Source organism: Hyperolius riggenbachi, chromosome 1 (genome assembly GCF_040937935.1).
Source record: "Hyperolius riggenbachi isolate aHypRig1 chromosome 1, aHypRig1.pri, whole genome shotgun sequence".
Classification (NCBI taxonomy): Eukaryota; Metazoa; Chordata; class Amphibia; order Anura; family Hyperoliidae; genus Hyperolius; species Hyperolius riggenbachi.
Genome location: NC_090646.1, coordinates 497,166,560 through 497,183,970, shown reverse-complemented (window position 1 = coordinate 497,183,970; position 17,411 = coordinate 497,166,560). Strand labels below are relative to the sequence as shown.

General features: G+C 42.0%; 1 protein-coding gene across 4 annotated transcripts in view; it reads left to right on the top strand.

Moving 5' to 3' along the window:
- Positions 1–15,260, top strand: part of GOLGA3 (golgin A3) — a 60,836-nt gene extending 45,576 nt beyond the window's left edge. For all 4 annotated transcript variants that reach the window (XM_068243421.1, XM_068243424.1, XM_068243422.1 and 1 more), the window contains 10 exons: positions 238–454; positions 1,218–1,361; positions 2,000–2,197; positions 3,449–3,565; positions 3,673–3,812; positions 4,047–4,179; positions 5,539–5,661; positions 6,993–7,157; positions 14,291–14,451; positions 14,970–15,260. In XM_068243421.1, coding sequence (XP_068099522.1) covers positions 238–454; positions 1,218–1,361; positions 2,000–2,197; positions 3,449–3,565; positions 3,673–3,812; positions 4,047–4,179; positions 5,539–5,661; positions 6,993–7,157; positions 14,291–14,451; positions 14,970–15,165 — 1,594 coding nt within the window. In that variant the 3' untranslated portion in view covers positions 15,166–15,260. The remainder of the gene's footprint in view (positions 1–237; positions 455–1,217; positions 1,362–1,999; positions 2,198–3,448; positions 3,566–3,672; positions 3,813–4,046; positions 4,180–5,538; positions 5,662–6,992; positions 7,158–14,290; positions 14,452–14,969) is intronic.
- The last annotated feature ends 2,151 nt before the right edge of the window (positions 15,261–17,411 follow it).

Genomic DNA, 17,411 nt, shown 5'->3' with positions numbered 1-17,411 from the left:
ACTGGCGGTAATGACGGATCCAGGCAGCTGAGGACGGCGGCGTGGGAGCGATCCGTGCGTATGGGGCTGGAGGAAGCACCAGGTATGTATACCAGCTTTCCCCCAACGTCTCTGGTTCTCTTTAAGGCCTCAATGCTGTACAGATATATCACTCTTATGTTGAAAGGAATTGGTCATATAGCTAGAATGAGATGTACTGTCATATTCTAAAACTGCAATCGTCTGTTACCTTTTAAGGGCGATTACTGAGCAAAAGCAGAGAATGAAGACACTGGGCTCAGATCTAACGACTGCACAGAAGGAAATGAAAGCCAAACACAAAGCATATGAGAATGCTGTGGGCATCCTCAGTCGCCGACTCCAGGAAGCGCTGACTGCAAAAGAAACTGCAGAAGCAGAACTAAATAAACTCAAAGCACAAATCACTGAGGATGGAGATAGTCAAGCCTTTCAGGTATCATGATATACTGACAACAAACCATTCTTAATTTTTTTCAACCATTTTTAACACTCCAACAGTAAACCTATTTCAGCAATCATTTAAAGGGACTCCGAGCAGTGCAGAAACTATGGAAAGATGCATATCATTTTAAAGCTCTCTTTCTCCTCTTTCCAATGATATATAAACCGCCGCCCTACGCCTTTTAGTTTTCGCTAATTTCGCGATTGAAATTGCAGCGGCCGTGATTTCAATCGTGAAAATAGAGAAAACTAAAAGGCGTAGGGCGACGATTTAGGTGTCGCCAGAAAGAGGAGAAAGAGAGCTTTAAAATGATATCAATCTTTCTATAGTTACTTGTATTACACAGGGCGACTTTTTCCTAAAGTCAGCAGCTCCATTCTGCTGAATGGAGCTGCTGACACTGGGGAAAGTGTCGTCCTGTGTAATACAAGTAACTATGAAAAGATGGATATCATTTTAAAGCTCTCTTTCTCCTCTTTCTGGCGACACCTAAATCGTCGCTCTACGCCTTTCAGTTTTCTTTATTTTCGCGATTGAAATCGCGGCCGCGGCAATTTAAATCGCGAAAATAGCGAAAACTAAAAGGCGTAGGGCGTCGGTTTATATATCATCGGAAAGAGGAGAAAGAGAGCTTTAAAATGATATACATCTTTCCATAGTTTCTGCACTGCTCAAAGTCCCTTTAAGGTGTTTGGTATTTGGATGTATACCTTCATTTTCAAGATTGAATCAAATAATGTTATGATTCTTACAGGAGAAACTAAAGGGCTTAAAAAGTGAACTGCAAGCTGTGAGTCACAGTAAAGCCATGCTGGAGCGTGAGTTGCAAGAGGTTATATCACTGACCAGCCAGGAACTGGAGGAGTATAGGGAGAAAGTCCTTGAACTAGAAGATGAGGTGAGTAAGAGAAGTGGTAAACAAAGATTGCTTGGATTTTCTGAAAAGTAAAATGTTAAGTTGGCCATACATCAAGTGACTTGGCAGCCGCTCTACCATCTGATACAATCGGATGAATATCCGTCCCGCCAAGTGCATGCCCGATGGACTGTGACCAGCTTCGGGCCAAAATCGGTTGTATTAATCGGTTGGACACGCTACAAGATGTAGGGCCGACTTGCTAGATCAGGTGCGCGGCAAAAACAGCGAGTGATATCTGAACGAGCAACAAACTACCTACCACCCCCGCTGTTCCCGTAATGTTTAAATGTGGACATAATATATGCATTTATACATTACCTGTCCTGCATCGCGGTATCCGTCCACCTAATAATACTGAGCACCTGAATGTAACTGGTAACTGAGCATGTCTGCAAATAAACTGCTTGGACTGGTTGAAATGGGAAATTATGTGCATATACCGAGCAGTGTATTGTTGTAAGTGGCCATAATGTCCATCCCTACAATCAATGATCTTTATTTCTTTTCTATTTTTTTTAAATAACTTTTTAGTTTTTTACCAAACGTTAAGTTCCCCATTCTATACTGTATGCACATGTGTTTTCTTCAGAAGTATTAATACTTTCCCTCTGACACAGCTCCAGGAATCTCGTGGCTTCAAAAGAAGGATTAAAAAATTGGAAGAATTAAATAAGAAGCTGACTCTGGAAGTAGAACATGAACGTGGAAAGCTGACAGGACTTGCACAATCCAACGCTGCCCTGCGTGAGCATAACAATGTCCTTGAAACTGCACTAGCGAAAAGAGAAGCGGATCTGGTGCAACTTAACCTCCAGGTACTGTATGGGAAGCGGTTGTGAAATGTTGTGCTTTAGTTTAAAGCAAACCCGAGGCAGCCCAAAAAAAGGTTAGATACTTGCCTAAGTAGTATGGCTAGGACCCTCTTTTAGCTTGCGGACGCGCTTCCCTTCAAACATGAGCTTGGCCATACTGCGTAAGTAAGGTCGTGCCTGCACGGTAGTACACGGTTGCATGTAGTTGAGTGGCTTTGGCTTACTGCACAGGCATGACCATACCCGTGCATGTGCTATACAGCTGTGCTCGTACATTTCAGGGAGCATGGCCATGAGAACATATCCATCTGATAGATTCAGAGGCCGTGTGTGACAAAGGTGTGGTTGAGGAGGAGATGGGAGGCCTCTGGACTATCCATGTACAAATGTCCATGTCCCACATCTGCAAAAAACCTGATCTGCACATTCTGGGCCAGTGACTCAAAGTATTATCGACAGACATTGTTGCATTATGTATACTGTCAAAGAGTTAACAGTATATTACACTCAATTGTTTATCTTCACATTTGCCTGTAATTACTGTAAAACTAAACTGTCCTAACAAGCGCTCCAAATGGAAATCATCCATTAAGTGTAAAATGTTTTGTTCACTATGTTAATTTGCATTGTAGGATATTTTTGCATTGCATCAATGGTCAGTAAATTTCAGAGGCAAGAATCTGAGCAGCCTTGGGGATTGTATTTGTAAGAAAACATTAACTGTTTTAGTTGATAGCGGACAAAGGAATTGTGGGAATGTCTGTCTATATAGTGGCAAAAGTAGGACTTCCAAGTTACTAGGTGCTGTATATGAATTTTTTTTTTAAAGTGCAGCAAAGGTGACCTTTGACATGATGATAGATACTTGTATGTACACTGCCAAGCATACAGATAACTACTGTATGCGGTTTTCCTTTTTGTAACCCTTACTGATAAGGAATTAGAGCCATAAAACTCTTGCCTCACAGAGAACGGATTCTGGGTGCAGGGGATAGTCAATAGTTCATATATTTTTTTTAGCTCTGGGGCACGGAGACTGTGTGAAAGACTGTATCATTCATATACGACAATAACGCATCAAACTTACTTTTTTTAGCTGTTAAAAAGGAAATAAAACTGTGGGATTCTTAAAAAGAAAAAACAAAAATCAGTAGTAGGATAGATGCAATTGTTTATCGCCTCCATTTATTTTCACCTCTGGGTGCTTTTACAGACTTTGCACTTAATGTGTGATTGGTTTGCTTTGTGAAATAGGTACAGGCTGTGCTTAAACGGAAGGAAGAAGAAGACCGGCAGATGAAAGAACTGGTGAAGAGTCTACAGGATGCCTTAGAGAAAGAGAGAGCCAAAGTCAACAGTCTGGCAGAACAGGTAAATACAGAGATGGCAATAAAATCCAAGTGAACAAAACATATGGTAGATATATTGATGCATTATTTCATGTTGAAAGTTCAATGCATTTATTGTTTGTTTTGCAGGTTGCTAGTACCAAAGCAGAAGCTGCACATAACAGAAGGCACTACAGGGCTGCAGCACTGGAGCTTTGTGAAATTAAGAAAGAGCTTCAGGCAAAGGAGCAGATTATTCAGGCACTTCAGGCAGAGGCCGAGAAACTGCAGTAAGTACAATGGAAAAGGATGTACAGTGCATAATTTATTTATAATTTTTCCCCCAACACAATAGTGACTCATAAATGGCAACACCATTAAACTGTAAGTCTTCTTAAAGTAAACTAGACATATGCCAGGCAGAATTATTGTGAACACTATATTGATAAGTTTTGGACCATATGGTGTGCATTTGTCACTGAAATATTCCCTGAGGATACATTGGCTGTGGTTTCATCTCATAGGTCTCAGGATGAGAAGCATACTGACGAAGTGTCCCAGTTTCAGCAGGAGCTGGCTGAAGCCCGGTCTCAGCTGGTGCTTCTGCAGAGAGAACTAGATGACCAACTCAGCAAAAAGCCTGAAATCAATCAAGAGGTAATAAAGAACACTGAAGGCCTCTATTTACTAAGCTTTATCAAACACTTTATCAAACGTTTGATAATTTACCTCATGGTTAAAAACTGATTTTGAATTGACTAAGGTGTTATATATTTATCGAATGTTTATCGATAAAACGTTCAATAAATATATAACACCTTAGTGAATTAAGAATTAGATTTTACCCATGAGGTAAATTATCAACCGTTTGATAAAGTGTTTGATGAAGCTTAGTGAATTGAGGCCTCAGGCCTACATAGCAGGCCTAGGTGCTACATGGTTGCATTTCTTTATACTTGATGCAGTAGTAATCTAGTGTGTGTACACCACCGGCTGCCGTTGCGTAGCCACCCTGGCGTTCTATTTCCCCAGGATTTCCGATTTTCCCATAGACCCCCAACCCACGGGCACAGGAGCAATAGTTACGCCCCTAGGGGTGTGTGTACTGAGGTGACAAAGCATTAAAGCCAAACTATAATTAAGAAAAAGTATTGAACTATCCAATGTTAAAGCAGGTACTAACTAGAACTTGTTATTGCATAAATTTATGATCTCTCCCCGTTACTGCTGTGTGCATTTGATTATGTATAAACGGTAGGCCACTACAGGAAAATGTGTGGACTTCTTAACTGGTCTCACTGCTGTGCAGTATGCAGGGCCGGCCCTAGACTTTTTGCCGCCTGAGGCAAAATTAGAAAAAAAATCGCTCCGCGGTGCCGCCGAGCTGGAGGGGTAGCTAGCAGAAAGGGGGTATTGGGCCTAGCGGCGGGGAGGGGGGTCGGACCCCCCCCTCCCTCGCCTGGGTCCCCCGATCTGCGCTCCTTCTCCAGCGTAAAGTACCAGCCAACCTGCATATGAGAAGAGGCAACGGGCGGGGGAATCACTCACCTTCCGCGTTCCATCGTGCGCTCCACCGACGTCACTTCCTGCAAGGCCGTCCACTTACAATACAGTGGGCGGCGTTGCCGGAAGTGACGTCAGTGGAGCACGCGATGGAACGCGGAAGGTGAGTGATTCCCCCGCCCGTTGCCTCTTCTCATATGCACGCTGGCTGGTACTTTACGCTGGAGGAGGAGCGCAGATCGGGGGACCCAGGCGAGGGAGGGGGGGGGTCCGACCCCCCTCCCCGCCGCTAGGCCCAATACCCCCTTTCTGCCCGCTACCCCTCCAGCTCGGCGGGCGGCCCCAGCGTCCATGGACGGGCGGGTGCCGCCCCCCCAGATCTGCCGCCTGAGGCAAATGTTTCACCCCGCCTCATGAGCGGGCCGGCCCTGGCAGTATGAAAGCAGTGAACATCAGGCAAACTATCTCAATCAGAAAATGTCTCAAGTGATTATGTGATTTCTGTATGTCTAGGTGGAAGACCTCAAATGGGAACTGGAGCAGAAGGAGCATGAGATTCAGTCAATGAAGCAACAATTGGACATGACAGAGCAGCGTAGCCAAAGAGAATTAGAGAATGTTCAGACTTTGCTTCAGGTATGTCAATATACAATACTATGTGTACAAGATTTCTGTAATGTATTATTGCTTTCAAATTAAGTTGTTACAGGACCTGATCTAAAAAGAATATTATATTGTAACTAGTGACCTTAAATTAGCCCGTTTAAAAATGGGCTAGGTCTGTCACTGCGCATATCAGCGCTCATGCGCCCGCCGCACGCATACATGCAGCGCACGCGCACACACACCTGCCCTTTCTGGCTCCACCCTCTTGTTCAGTGTCTCTGCGTCCCTCCCTGCACATGCGCACTACAAAAACACACACCGGGACATGGGACGCAGAGACAACTGTGTTCTATTCGGTAGGATGTTTTCTGTCCCTATATACTGTATATTCTGGCGTATGACTAGTTTTTAACCCTGAAAACTAGTCATTCTGGCGTATGACTAGTTTTTAACCCTGAAAAGTCAACCCTAGTTTTTAACCCTGCTTCACTACAGTCCTGCTGAGGACTGTAGTGAAGCAGGTGCACATGTTCGAAATCTGAGAGGCAGAGAAGGAGGTAAAAAGGATACAAGGGAGGCCAGAAGGGTGAAAGAGGTGTGTTTTATGGGCACAGTGCGATCTATTCCTCCATACCGCTCTGATTAACAGGTAGACAAGGAGAGCTGACCAATCCACTTAGGGAGGGTTGACCAATTCAACCAGTCAATCGCCTGTATACTGTTATATACTGGGTACCACATATAGTATAGCACCAGTATCTGTTCATACATAGCACCAGTATATGTTTTATTTTTTTTGTTTTAATTTGGTGTGCGTTGGAAGACGGGTAGTTTTATACGGCGCGTATATCCCAAACTATATTAACTGGAACAGTTTGGGGGTTGTCTTATACGCTGGAATATACGGTACTTGTTACGCTGTATTCAGTGATGTGGGTTGGGTGTGACTATGTTGAGCACTGGTGAAAACAACTTTTTAATCTGCAAGTAAGATTACCAAATAAGTTTTGAGTGCATTTTCATACTAAAATGTATACATCATTTTACTACTTTGTTATGCAAATGATGACACACAAATCAATTTCCTGTCCGACTGACATGAATTGAATGATTATTCATGTCCGATCTGTCTCTGATCGATAAAGGGATCAATTTTTGTGAAGTTATCATCAGAAAATTGATCCCTTGATATTGAGAGGGAGCAGTTTGGACATGTACACGCAATACAACTTCCTGTCAGATTACCCGTCGATCGGATGGGAAATTGACTTGTGTGTACCCACCATAAAACTTGATTCTCTAATTGGATGCCAGTTTGGAGGCTTAGTTTTTCAGTTATTTGCTGTTTGCTTCCTTCTTAGAATCTAAAAGCTGAACTTGAAGTTGTCCGTGAGGATCTAACTGTGACCCAGAAGGATAAATTCATGCTGCAAGCAAAGGTGACAGAGCTGAAAAATGGCATGAAGACATTGTTGCAGCAGAACCAGCAGCTGAAGTTGGATCTTAGACAAGGCCGATTGAAGAAGGTAATTTCTATTTATATTTAAATTTGTTAGGCACATAAACCATTCCACTTTGCAGTTTTGTGTTACCCGTGCTTAGAGTTTTGCATATGCATGACATTTTTTGGTGTTTTAGATTTGTTTCCAATTTACTTGGTATGCTGGCATCAAACCAACAAATGTTGATTCGGGTAATACCTTTCATGACTACATAGTCTATTGCAAGCTTTCAAAAAGTAAATTTTCTTCTTCAGACATTGTACAGAACTGGATCAGAACCATTCTGTGTAATGCCTGATGAAGAAACTTAACATTTTTAATGCTTGCAATAAACCATGTAGAGTTAGAGCCCATTCACACTGCACGGATCAAAAACTGATCTGGGTAAAAACTGACCGGATCAGTTTTTGGCATCAATGTTTCATCCATTCCGTTAGCGATCGGTCAGTGTGACGCATCCGTCAATCCGGAATTATCGCAGACTCCCTATATTGGTGGTCTGTTCAGCGGAACAAACTAAACAGGTCTGTTTCAAACTGACTGATATAAACGGATCCTATTGATTATCATAGTAACATCGATTGAGATCCATTCCATTTCGTTCTGCTAAAAGGAACGTTTTTTAGTACAGTGTGAATTGGCCCCAAGTCATTAAAAGTATTAGCTGAATCAACAGGTTGGTTGGATGTCCACATATTTGCTCTACGACAAAGACTGGACCATACGCCATTTAACTTAGTTGAGAAGGCGATATCTTCAGTGTGAGGTTTATACAGTGGCTTCAGAAAGTATTCAAACCAAATTCTTATTAAAGTGAACCTCCAGACTAAAAATCTACTCAGTAGCACTGAAAAGGCTTGGTGTTTCTTTAACAGTTTCACTGCATCAGAACTTTTTTTCTTACATAAGCCTTATTTTTAGCTTTACAAAGAAAACTGCCCGGGCTTTTTTTCCCTGAGGCTGAGCAAAGCATGATGGGGTTTCCTATGTTGTTGTTCACGTTGCCTAGCAACTGGGAGGGGTGATCAGGACACAGGACAGTTGGAGCTGTGTCTCATGCTCCCTGTCACCTCCTTTCAACCAAAAGGATGGCTGCCCTCATGAAATAAAACATTCGCCTGTTCTTTTAAAACAGGGTGAGTAAGAGATTATATTACCTATCAATTTTAATTAACATTACTAATGTAGCTTAATGACAGTATGTTTGTTTAGGCTGAAGTTCCTCTTAAAGTTTATGTTGCAGCCTGATGCTGAATCATTTTACATTTCTTTTGTTTTTCTCTCTCTCACTAATCTATACTTAAACCTTGCTGCTCTACTGTCAGACTAGGTCTGCACCGCTGTTAAATCTATTCCAAAGGTGATCTACAAAATGGATTGGAAAGGGTTAATGACCTATAATGACAAAGTGAATACATTATTTTAGACAATTTATTGAAGCCACTGTTAGTAAACCTTAAAGAGACACTGAAGCGAAAAAAAAAATATGATATAGTGAATTGGTTGTGTACTATGAATAATTACTAGAAGATTAGCAGCAAAGAAAATATTCTCATACTTTTATTTTCAGGTATATAGTGTTTTTTCTAACATTGCATTATTCTATAATATGTGCAGATAACACAACACTCAGCATTCAAAATGAGTCTTTCAGAGCAGTCTGTGAAGTAATGACCTCTCCTCTAGCAGAGGAAAAGTAAATAGTCCAGGAACAGTTGAGATAATAAAAGTCAGATAACAGCCCTCTCCACGACTAACTTAGTCGGAGAGCTTAATGGCTTGTTTGCATAGAGATAACAACTGGAGTTTCTCAACTCTTCCTGTACTGGAAACAATTACACTGATGTCTCTGATCTTAATGTTTTATTTCTTAGCTGTGCTACACATACAAATCATAATATCATCATTTTTTTCTGCTTCAGTGTATCTTTAACACTCCTTCTAGAGCTGGAAAAGTTGAAACTGAACCCTTTTACATCTTAGGGGTAAAGGGCATTCTGTGCCTCATGTTAGCAGCAGTTCTAATGTGTTTTGTCTAACATGAGGCCTTTACAGTCTTTGCTCTAGCGTTCCTAGGACAGGTGTCTGCACTTTTTGTAATGCAACTACCAACCTTTGTAATAGATATTTTTGCAGTGACTGGTTGAAGGTAAATCATTTATTAAAGGAAGCCTTTGGAGCAATCTAGTAGGGAAGCTTCTTACAACCAATGCCAGCGACTGGGGTTTGGGAACACATCTAAATAATGTGTGACATAAAAATAACTTTAACAGTAGTAAAACTACCAAGGGCATTCTCTCAGTTTGCAGGCTGCAAAAAAAATTGCTTGTCTGGGCAAGCAGAGAATTAGGAGATTGGGAGGCAGCAGAGTTGTTTTTTTTTTTTATTATTATTATTATTATTGGTCTGGGCAGAGACTAATCCCTTAATGTTAAAAGTAGGCATCTAAAGAGTGTTGAGAGAATGAAAGCACAGAGACGGAGCTGTGCTTTTCAGCGCTGCTAGATTTGGGTGCAGCCGGCGCCACCATAGACTTATAAAGGGAATCAGAAGACGGAGCCGAAGTTGCTTAAAAAACACAATAATTCAGCCTCCAGCAATCGCTGGAAGCCGAATTATATCATTCCCCCATCATCCATGACAGCCTGGAGGGGAAACAGTAATTCACACGGCCTGGATTTGTGCAGAAGCAGGATCAGCCATATATACCGGCTGTGTCCTGCGCCCAAGTCTACCGGCGCCGATTTCAAATGTATGCGCACAGAGATAAATTAAAACATTTCCAAAGTAGCGTGAAGTTTAAATGCAGATCTGTTCAAAAGACAGAGCACTGGGGAGGCATCAGTGGATCTCTTGGCATCCTATGGCTGGATGGTGTAATGGTTAAGGGCTCTGCCTCTGACACAGGAGACCAGGGTTCGAATCTCGACTCTGCCTGTTCAGTAAGCCAGCACCAATTCAGTAGGAGACCTTAGGCAAGTCTCCCTAACACTGCTACTGCCTATAGAGCGCGTCCTAGTGGCTGCTGCTCTGGCGCTTTGAGTCCGCCAGGAGAAAAGCGCGATATAAATGTTATTTGTCTTGTCTTGTCTATTCCAGTTTTAAGCTTTCAACCTGTTTTTCACTGGACACCCATGGTTGGCAAATATTACATACCCATTGGCCTGGCAGTTCCCAGCGGTACTCTCCTCAGTAATTTGGACAGTCATTTGGGCGCCGTCAAAAGACTGAGCCCAAATTACTTTAAAAACTGCGTAATTTATCTGCCAGAAAATAGCTGGCAGCCAAATTACGTCTTTCCCCACTATCCATGGCGACCTGGAGGGAGAATATTAATTAACGCTGCCAGTACTTTTGCAGGAGCAGGGTAAGCCATTTTTCGACTTTACCCTGTGCCCAAATCTCCCCACGGCTTAATTATAGGTATTGCCCTGTGTGGCCTTGAAGGAAATTCCTGAGATCGCTGGTAAATTAGGAGCCTTTTCCTCTCCAGGCCTATTAATGCAGGGTGACCTCTGTGTGGACAGATTAAAGGGACACTTAATGTGGATCCGAGATGAACTTTTACTCCTTGCATAATTGTGTTCCTTTCCAATTGTTTATAGGGCATTCCTCAAGCCAAATACTTGTTTTGTTTTGTTTTAATACTCTAATTTCCTATAAACTAATCAAGCCACACCCACAGCTTCTCCAGAGTGCCTTGGCGCTTGCAAGGGATTGTGGGATTTCAGTCTGGGCAGGTGAAAAAGGTGTTACTAGCTATAGATTTCAGAGGCAGAGTTTTCACAATCTGAGAGCTGCAGTGCAGATACAGATCAGCTGCCTGTGTAATGGAGGGGATAAGAGTGGAGTTTTCACAGAATATGCAGATTAGCATGCCTAGATACAGATAAGCTTGCCTGTGTGTGTAATTGTGTAATAGTGACAAGCAGAAAACATGTCTGCTCCCATTGTATCACAGGAAAAAATATTAATATACTGTTGAAGCGGTTTGAAGATAGATTTGCTGTGTAAACTATCTGAACTTTAGATAAGATATATAGACAAGTCACTTGTTATATTTAGTTTTTCATCTCAGATCCGCTTTAAAGAGACTCTGAAGCGAGAATAAATCTTGCTTCAGAGCTCATAGTTAGCAGGGGCACGTGTGCCCCTGCTAAACCGCCGCTATAGCGCCGCTAAACGGGGGTCCCTTCACCCCCAAACCCCCCACTGCAACACTTGGTCGCAGACTTGGTCGCTCCTGGAGGCAGGGCTAACGGCTGCAGCCCTGCCTCCAGTCGCGTCTATCAGCGGCGCATCGCCGCCTCTCCCCCGCCCCTCTCAGTGAAGGAAGACTGAGAGGGGCGGGGGAGAGGCGGAGATACGCGCTGACAGACGCGCGTGGGGCACGGCTGCGGCGGTTAGCCCTGCCCCAAAAAGGAAGAGCTCACCGGCTGAAACGAGGGGATTTTGGGGGTCAGGGACGCTATAGCAGCATAGAGAGTGATAGCAGCGGCTGGGAACGCGGAAAATCAGCCGCGTTCCCAGCCTGTCGGCGGCTGTCGCCGAACCGGAAGTAGCCACCGGCGGGGACAGGACGATCGGAGCGGGGCTGCGAGGGCACCATCCAGCTTCGGGGTGCTGAGGGATGCCCCAGGTGAGTAAATGTCATTTTTTTTTTTTTTTGACTTAAGTATTCCTTTAAGCCAGAAAAAAAAAATATATGTTTTACTCACCTGGGGCTTCTACCAGCCCCCTGCAGCAGTCCTGTGCCCTCGCAGCCACTCACTAATCCTCTGGTCCCCCGCTGCCAGCTAGTTTTGTTTTTGCCGACAGGCCCGTCAGGACTGGCCACACGTAGCTTCTTCCGCATTCCCGACTGTAATTGGCGCTATTGTGGGCCGCAACGCGTACAAAAATACGCGTTGCCGCATTACGAACGCATAGATATGCGGCAACACGTATTTTTGTACGCGTTGCGGCCCGCTAAGGCGCTAATTACAGTGAGGAATGCAGAAAAAGCTACGCATGGCCAGTCCTGACGGGCCTGTCGGCAAAAACGAAACTAGCTGGCAGCGGGGGACCAGAGGATTAGTGAGTGGCTGCGAGGGCACAGGACTGCTGCAGGGGGCTGGTAGAAGCCCCAGGTGAGCAAAACATATTTTTTTTTTTTCTGGCTTAAAGGAATACTTAAGTGTCCTAAAAAAAATGACTTGTACTCACCCGGGGCTCCCCTCAGCCCCCTGCAGCTGAACGGTGCCCTCGCCGTGTCTCTCCGATGCAGCTGGACTCGCCGGCGGCCACTTCCGGTTTCGCCGTCACCGGCCGACAGGCTGGGAACGCGGCTGATTAGCCGCGTTCCCGGCCGCAATAGCGCCTTCTTTAATGCTATTGCGGCCGGGAACGCGGCTAATCAGCCGCGTTCCCAGCCTGTCGGCCGGTGATGGCGAAACCGGAAGTGGCCGCCGGCGAGTCCAGCTGCATCGGAGAGACACGGCGAGGGCACCGTTCAGCTGCAGGGGGCTGAGGGGAGCCCCGGGTGAGTACAAGTCATTTTTTTTTAGGACACTTAAGTTTTCCTTTAAGGTTCACTTCAAGCATCGCTGGACAGATTAAGCATCGCTGCCAAGATTCTTAGTCCATGCTCTTTAAGCAAGAAGAGTTTCTGACAGAGCTTTTAATGCTCTCCATGATGGTCACAAGAATGTGAAGGAGATATTCCGTACTCTAAGTACTGGAAAATATTTTTATTCTAAATGGAAAAATCCTCCTTTTCCACTATCTCTGTCTTAGTGATGCTATAGAGGTTAGAGATTGGGTTGAAAAAGATTTAGGGCCCTAAAGGTTCAGATACATTCAGACAATCAAGGTATCTGTGCTCATCCTATACACACCATAAATAGGGGAAAGGGTGGTTCAATGACATTCGGACAACTCAAATGCAAACCACTATTAAACCTTGCACTCAGACTTACACTTGAAGCAATGCATAACACAGCAATACAAACTGCCCAATAAAATTGTTCAAAAATGCTGCAGCATTCTCAAATTCAACCAAGCCACCAGTTGCCAATGTATCCCCCCCCCCCCCTCCAATGCTGGGAATACACCATACAATTTTCTGTTGCATTTTCTGTTAGATTATTTTTTGTAGAGACTGGCCATTATCTCTGGTGCATTGTCTTCTGGTTATCTGCTGCTGAGTAGAACAATGCCTAATTGCTAGGCAGATGGTTAGTTAGATAATTTCTGACATGTTGGAAATTATCTATCTGGCAGGTAAATCTAACAGAAAATTGTATGGTGTATTCCCAGCATTAGGATTGATCCGGCATGCAATCAGATAATTTATGTAAAATTTTGGGATGCATTAAAAGGGAAATAAAAACTCGAGATGCTAGCATAATATTGCCCCTGTTTAACACTCTAGTAAGGCCACATCTGGAATATGGAATTCAGTTCTGGGCACCACATTACAAAAAAGATATTGCAGTTTTAGAGCAGGTGCAGAGACGAGCAACAAAATTGATACGTGGGAAGGTCTCGCTTACCAAGAAAGGTTAGATAAACTGGGATTATTTAGTCTAGAGAAAAGACGCCTTAGAGGGGATCTAATTAACATGTATAAATACATCAGAGGGCAATATAATAGCTTGGTGGATGAGCTTTTTGTCCCTAGGCCTTCTCAAAGGACTAGAGGACATGATCTGCGCATGGAGGAAAAACGTTTTAGCCATTTATTTAGGAAAGGGTTCTTTACAGTAAGAGTGATTAAGATGTGGAATGCATTGCCACAGGAAGTCGTTATGGCAAACTCTATACCTGCATTTAAAGGGGGCTTAGATGCTTTCCTTGCGTTGAAAGACATCCATGGCTACAATTACTAGGTTATGCCTAATGATGTTGATCCAGGGATTTTATCTGATTGCCATCTGGTGTCGGGAAGGAATTTTTCCCTTTTGGGGCTAATTGGACCATGCCTTGTAAGGGTTTTTTCGCCTTCCTCTGGATCAACAGGGATATGTGAGGGAGCAGGCTGGAGTTGTACTTTGTACTGGTTGAACTCGATGGACGTATGTCTTTTTTTCAACCAAAATAACTATGTAACTATGTATACAACTTGAAATTTAGACGGGAAGCAAATGGGGTTCTTAACCTTTTTACATTTTGCACAGCGGAAAGAGCTGAAAAGCGATGTTGCGTCATCTAATCCCGTAACCCCAGTTAAGATACCGGACTGCCCCGTGCCAGCTTCACTTCTAGAGGAGCTCCTGAAGCCGACATCTACAAGCAAAGAGCCTTTGAAAAACCTCAACAGCTGTCTTCAACAATTAAAGTAATAACATTCGTTTTTTTTTTTTTTTTTTTATTATTGCATAAAATGTATATAAATGTACAGTATATATGCTTTCCTCTAACCAGGTTTTTAACACTCAATTGGCATTGAATTGGCAGGTTCACACTTGTACAAGAAAAATTGATATGCCATCTATACATTTGAATATATATATATATATATATATATATATATATATATATATATATATATATATATATATATATATATATATATATATAGAGAGATATATATATATATATATATATATATATATATATATATATATATATATATATATAGATATAGATATAGATATAGATATATAGATATAGATATATATATATATAGATATATAGATACATACATACATACATACATACATACATACATACATACATACATACATACATACATACATACATACATACATACATACATACATACATACATACATATTTTACACCTATAAACCTGAATCTCTATCGTGACTGAGTCTTGTACACTTGTGTTTCCAGACAGGAAATGGACAGTCTCCAGCGCCAGATGGAAGAACACACCTTAACGGTTCATGAATCTATGAGTTCATGGAACCACATTGAAGGACAGTTGGAGGACTTGACAGAACCTTTCACACCAGTGTTCTCTAGTTCCGGTCCGGCTCAGAAAGATCATAATTTCAATAACTGTGAGCCAGAAGGAACCGAGCAGTGATTTTGTACTCTGTGAAATCTTCCAGCTGCTTTTAAATTATGAAGGGTAGAATCTTTATGGGTACGTCTGCTTCACTATAAAAGCACAGCATAAGAGTGTCTTTTTACACATTATTTAATTATTCATTGTATAAAGTCATGGGAGACCCAAGATTCAGAGACTTTATAGGGATGATGCCTATTGAAAAAATACACATGTGTGTGCCTATATACTTTGGGGCAGATGTCCTACCTTATGAGAAGCTGTGGGGAACTAGCGTCTCACATTGTCTGCAGAATTCTCAAGAGCTTACTGTAGTGAGAGAAGTTAGAAGATAGTCCTTAGCGTTCAGATGATTATCTCAACATGGGTGAGGATGCTGTATGTTCTAGTCTGTTTATATCAATGTAACCATAAGGAAGTTCCATTCTTACAAAAAAATGTGTTATCCTCAACATTATTTCAGTGAATACAAGCATACAGTATAGGGATAATATATCATGTGGAATGCCCTGACCCAAATATGTACATCCTTACCAAATGTGCTTATAGGGACTGATAATATTTAACTTGTACCTGATGCGCCTTTAAAATGTATTAATCTGAAACTGGTCCCATGTACAGGGTACCTGTACTTACAATCTGCATTGACTAGTTCCTAGTTAGTATATTGGAGTAAACGCCCATGTCAAGCTCCAAGCAAATCCCACTGTCAGACAAGTTGACTGGAGCTTGACCTGGATGCAGTCTGCCTCATGCCCTCTCATAAATTGTGCACACTAAAGTTTTTTGTAATTACATATAATGTGTGCACCAGTGACCTTTCCCACTTGGAACCCCTCCACATCAGCTTTTCCTAAGTAAATCAGTCCTGAGGCTGGTAGAAGCATTGTTCCTTTTTATATAATACAGCTCTACTCTGTACAGTAATGGTAAAGCATATATATGTACTGAGGAAGACATTCAGCATTAGCTTTCAAGTGATAGAAGGGGCATTCATGTTTGCTGGTTTAAAAACAAACCCCTTTTTGGGGGATTTCCAAGTAAAATGTAATCCTCAATGTGTACTCTCTGCATCAGTGTAATAAGACATTATCTCTTGTGAGAAATTCATGACATTGCTTGGCAGACCTTACTGGTCAATACAGTACAGTATCGGAGTTCACAAAAACTCTGTAGTTAGAATGGTCAGGAACATGTAAATGTCCACATTAATTTGCAATCATCTGATTAGCGTAGCCCATATAACACAGGTCATTTGTATGAACTGTGCAGAACCCTCTGGATCTATGTTGTCTGTTAACATGCTAAATATGGTTTTACCAACAGCTTTAGGTTCCACACCAATTCCAATGATAGTTTTAATGTATGTGTTTTTTGAGTTACAATATGTTCTGTAGTACTACTGGATGTACATATATAATAGCTTGTATATGTTTCAGTTGAATTTGTAAGACTAAACAAAAGCACGTCACAAAAAAAAAAATCTATTGTAAAGTTTCAAAATGCACTTTTCTTTATTTTCAAAATGTTGCTTTATAATTTCCATTATATATTATAAATTTCAGGCCAACATAGACAAACATTACAGAATATACAGATATCTTTTTCATTCAGCCTACTCTGTAATGAGCAGGAATGTAGTTATTCTTCTGGCCCAGTGCACAGGCAGACAAACCTGGTTGTCAGAAACTTTTTTGGTTTTGAGGCTTGTTTCTTACAATTTACAATGAGCAAAGACCTAGTTACTACAAACTGACAGATGTATGCATGTTTCCTTTATCTTCCATTCAACATATTTAGTATTCTTTCCTCATGCTGCATCTACACTTAACTAGCAAATAATACATGTTCAGTTACTAACATCCACCATATTTAAACTCCAGGTACGAAAGTTTTCCTAGATGTGTTTAGGCACTCAGAGCGCTACTTTTTTTTTTGTCTGACATCATGTTATCAAGGAGCTTATGAACAAACAGTTGGTAATAGGAGGTGCTAGAGGAGTATAAAAAAATGTTTAAACGGTGATTAATTAACTGGATCAAAAAGAAAAACTAACCAAACCACTGAGGGTTAAAATATGGTTTATTAACTCACAGCAGCGCGTTTCGTGGGCTAGAACACATTTTGTAGGCTACGTTCCCCATTCCTCAGGTCTGTCAAGTCTCTGCAATGTAGGCAACGCCATGCACCTTTTATTACAAACACTTGTGTCATATATAAACATCACATCAACGCTATAAAAATAACAAACATTCTATAAAAGT